General features: G+C 32.2%; 1 protein-coding gene across 1 annotated transcript in view; it reads right to left on the bottom strand.

Moving 5' to 3' along the window:
* Positions 1 to 275: 275 nt before the first annotated feature.
* The window catches only part of LOC119667688, a 20,524-nt gene continuing 15,695 nt past the window's right edge, over positions 276 to 5,104 (bottom strand). The window contains exons 3-4 of the mRNA XM_038076997.1: positions 2,641 to 2,688; positions 276 to 581 (exon numbers count right to left, since the gene is read on the bottom strand). Coding sequence (XP_037932925.1) covers positions 276 to 581; positions 2,641 to 2,688 — 354 coding nt within the window. The remainder of the gene's footprint in view (positions 582 to 2,640; positions 2,689 to 5,104) is intronic.

Here is a 5,104-nt window from a genome sequence, read left to right as displayed (position 1 = left end):
ACCGAAATGAAATTCGCTATTGCGTAAACCGTTGCTGCAATAAAGCGACAATTTTAATTGTGCGCATGGACTGGGTCGCTGACATCGTTGTTACATATTAATGCTGACGCATGGTCAACACTGGTTAACTTGTGCAATATATACACTTGTTTAATCTGAATTATTTATATATACAATATTTACAATGTTTTAGACTTAACTACTAATATATACAATATTTACAAAGCTTTTGACTTAACCACTAATATTATATATACAATATTTACAATTTGTGGCTACATATCTTCTTCGTCCAGAACACCATCTAGAGCTTCTGCCAATATGTTTAAATGTCTAGTTTGTGGTACTGTGGTACTTTCGGCTAGATCTTTTGCAGTAAACATCATTGTAAGCTCTTGTATTTTACTAATAGCCTCCATAACGATGTTTTTGTTGATCATTTCATTTAAAGTAGCCACCACCTGCTCTCTAAGCCATTCATACTTCTTGTTTGACCTGCTTTTTACTTTATTCAAAAGTATTTCATAGTTGTTGTCCAAATTATTTTTCCTTTTTCTAGACTTTTGTGATGAACTAGGCATCTGAAATGAAATATAGCAATAGTACAAATATATAAATAATCAGATATACCCTTTCAAAAATGGCAATTTCCACTATGTTTTGGGGCATTAGATGGTAAGCACGTTGAATTTAATGCACGAGCATTAGATGGTTCTTATTACCGAAATTATAAAGGAAGAGATAGTATAATACTGTTGGCATTAAGAGATGCAAATTGTAAATTTATTTACATAGACGTCGGCGCTAACGGTAGAACAAACGATAGCTCAGTATTGAAAAATTCATCTCTTGAAAGTATATTGGATACTGCTGAAGCTCATTTCTCACAGATGAAGTAATAGGAAATAACAGATTGTTGCCATATGTTGCTGTGGGTAATGGCGCTTTTGATCTTTATACACACCTTATAAAACCATGTTTACACAGAACTAATATAGTGAAGAGGCAAATTTTTTAATAACGACTTTCAAGAGCTAGGCAAGTTGTAGAACGGTTATTTGGAATTCTGTCGTCCAGATTTAGAGTGTTTCAAAAACCGATAAATACGAAAAATGTGGATGCATGCTTTGTACTGCATAATTTTCTTATGGATAAATCCTTGCAGTACGCAAATTTTGAGTGTCCTTCAAATCCTCAAACATGCGAAGAAAGTTCCAATATTTATGCACCATTTGAGGGTGTTCGAACCGAATTTATGAAATATTTTAACAATGAATGAAAATTGCAATGGATGAAAGTGTGATTTATTAAAAATACAATTTACTTACTAAAACTGATTGAGTAGGAGTTACAAATTCATCCTCCTCCGCCTGGCTATATTAAAAAAGAAATTTGTAGTATATTAAACAATATTTGCATACATTTTGATTTAAATAAATATAATAGTTACTTAATATCTATTACTTTTTGATTTTTCAAACGAATGTCATTACTATAAAAAAATATTATTCATGAGCATATTTGTAAACAATGAAAAATATTAACAAATCTAAATAGTTAATAATGTAATGATATTTATAAAAGAAATAAATTGAAAAATTTATATTTATGGTATAATTATATTTATGTTATCATTTTTACTTATTATGTTCTGAATATACAATATAAAATCATATGCAAAAGCAACAATTTGTGAAATAGAAAAAGTCTACGTTCACTTCTTAATATTTAAATTTATCTGAATTCTGCTGAATATCCAAATCCAGATAGAAATTCTACTATGTACATAATGCATATAAATATACTTTTTATAATATAAGTTGTAAAAAAGCAAGAAACTCATAGATTCAAATAAAGGAATTTCTCCTGCTCTTTTTTCAACTGGCCCAACCTATAAATAAAAGAAAAAACTTTATAATATATATACAGATAGTAATTTATTATATTTCATAAATGAAACAATGCTTACAGCTTCCTCATAACTGGATGCTCTTTTTCTGATTGCCACTGATGGCCGGAGAAATTCCAGTAAATGGAATCACCACAACTTTGAAGTTCTCACATCTTCCAATCCAGCTCCACTTCGCTTGCCTGAGCTGATGATCCGTAGCTCTCTAAGGAACTGAGATCTAATACTTTGTATTTTTCTCTTCAATTCCATAAGAGTTAACACTGGGATGTTGGGTTTCATTAGCCCAATCACCGCGTTGAATGCTTGTTCCCGCGCCACTCTGTCTTGGTATTTGTCTTTTTTACTTCCCACAAGCATTCGTGCAGCTGGTACATGGTTACCAGCTTTTCAGTTACTTCTTTCTCCCAACGAAGTGCCATTCCACAAAAATAAGTAACAAGAAAACAAAGTATTCGCTGTGAAATAAATAATATTATATCGTTTTATAAAGTATTTTAATAGTACTTACAAAATTAAACGTCAGCGGCAAACCGGAAAATGTAGGAATTCGATTAATAATCGTGTAGCGGTAATTAAAACAGACTATGTAACTGTTTGCCTTAGTGCCTTAGCACTGTTTTGCGTTTTGCCTTAGTGCTGGGACATTCATAAGCCGGCTCTCATGCCGGAGTTGGAACGGCCGTGCCCGAGACACTCTGCATAACATGGCGCCAAGACAATAAACTCACAGATTCAAATAAAGGAATTTCTCCTGCTCTTTTTTCAACTGGCCCATCCTATAAAAAAAAAGAAAAAATTTTGTAATATATTTATAGATAGTAATTTATTATATTTCACAAATGAAACAATGCTTACAGCTTCCTCATAACTGGATGTTCTTTTTCTGATTGCCACTGATGGCCGGAGAAATTCCAGTAAATGGAAGCACCACAACTTTGGAGTTTTCACATCTTCCAATCCAGCTCCACTTCGCTTGCTTGAGCTGATGATCCGTAGCTCTCTAAGAAACTGAGATCTAATACTTTGTATTTTTCTCTTCAATTCCATAAGAGTTAACACTGGGATGTCGGGTTTCATTAGCCCAATCACCGCGTTGAATGCTTGATCCCGCGCCTCTCTATCATGGTATTTGTCTTTTTTACTTCCTGTCGTGGTCCTAATGGGTTGTAAAGCAAAGACATGGTGTGTAGTATATAAACACTTTATTGAATTTCTTGTGTAGACACTATTGCTTATGTATCTCTAATTGCTGTCGCTGTTTCTGCTGGCTCGTCCGTCGCTTTTGCAGTATGCCACTATTTGAGTGCGGTTGTTTTTGCTGTGGTTGTGGTTGTTGCTGATATTGAGACTTCTGTTGTCATCACTGTTGCTGCTGATGTTGTTGTTGCTGAAAATTATGTGGTTGCTGCACCTGCGTTGCATGTGTTGTTACCTCCGTCGTTGGTGCTCTAGTATGGGTGTGTATACTCTTGAGAAATTCAATTGTTGTAGTTGTTGCCTTTCAGTTTAGATTTTTCTTTAAATTATTCTTAATCTTTTGTTTACTGAATTCACGTAACTAAATTCAGACTACTGCACTTAGCCTATCAACTGTGTAATGGGCTCAGAAACTTATGTCACTTGCAATTTCTATTAGCTTTTATTATTAACAATTATTTTAGTGAGTTTGTTTGTTTCGATGCTTGCATTTTGATTTCACCGTAGTTGGCTCAGACACTTATGTCACTTGCAATTTCTATTAGCTTTTATTATTAACAATTATTTTAGTGAGTTTGTTTATTTCGATGCTTGCATTTTTATTTCACCGTTCCTTATTTTGATGTTTTACTGCACTGGCACTTTATTAGTTTTTCTCCGAGTCGATTTTAAAAGCACGGTGATCCCGACATGTCTCAACTAAGTTAAACGAGCGACTGCTAGTCAAAAGTTTCTGTACTTTTGCGTTAGCTTCCAAAGTAGCGTGTTTGCTGGTCACGTTTTGTAGTGTCAGCGCATTCCACGCTCGCGTTGCGGGATTTTGCCTTCTGCATAGTCTTATGCTACCGCATCGTAACATGAGACTTAATGCCAAGGCTATATTTGCATACTTATTTAATAACGGCCAAACCGTTTTTTCCACACCCTATCGTGCACGTAACCACAAAATCCCTTCCCCCTTGCAGAGGAGCGTTGACGCTCTTCGAAGGACTTCCTCGTCATTGGTGACATAGCAAAAGCATACGACAGCATATATAATACAGTTTACATTGAATTTCCAAAATCATAACAATAATATTCGTTACATATAAAACATTTCACTTTACAATTTAAATTATTTCATATATAATTCCAATGTATTTCAATGTATTTATCTAGCGTAATGTATAATGAATTACTTATTTTTTGTTTAATACTATATTTATTATAATTTTTTTTTTTTACAGATATAAATTTCTAAGTATATATTTTTGTTTTGTTTTTTTTTTGTTTAAAGAATTTGACTTTACATAGTCTTAAAATATTGCACATTCTAATTGTATTTGTTATTTTATATTATTTTAGCATAATTTTGAATATTATTAATTATCTTCTTATATATATTTTTTTTTCTATATAATTGAATTTTCTTATATATATAAAATTATAAGTATATATTTTTGTTTTTTTTTTTTTTAAAAGAATTTGATTTTACATAGTTTTAAAATAGTTAACTAATGCACATGTTGTTTACTTTAATTTATACTTCATATGATATATAGGTATATTGCTCTTAAAATATTATCATGCATTTAATTATTAAACAAAGCTTCGTTTAGTAATCTCTTGCCGTAACAATACTGTAACAGCCTTGGTACCTATGTTCGGAAGTATTTTTTACTACTGACCTACTTGTGCATATATGCATTTGCAATACCTAACATGTACATATTTATTACTAGTTCTTATATTAAGGTATTGGCCGCATTCTTTGATATCAGCTTTGTACAGGGCGTCCCCTTACAGTCGCTTATCTGTAGATCTATAATAACGAAAAAAACGTATAAAATTTTAAGTTTGTGTTCTTATTTAATAATATCTCAATTAATGGCTTTAACCAAATACAATGACATTTCGGCAGCCATCCGTAACTCGCTTAGTTTCAAATTGGTTTCTATAATAAAAGAAAAAGAACAATATAATCTTTATATTTCCATGATTACCAATTCAATCTCC

The sequence above is a fragment of the Teleopsis dalmanni genome, chromosome 1 (assembly GCF_002237135.1).
Source record: "Teleopsis dalmanni isolate 2A chromosome 1, ASM223713v2, whole genome shotgun sequence".
Taxonomy (NCBI): Eukaryota; Metazoa; Arthropoda; class Insecta; order Diptera; family Diopsidae; genus Teleopsis; species Teleopsis dalmanni.
Note: the sequence above shows the minus strand (reverse complement) of the source record. Positions and strands in the feature narration are given on the sequence as shown.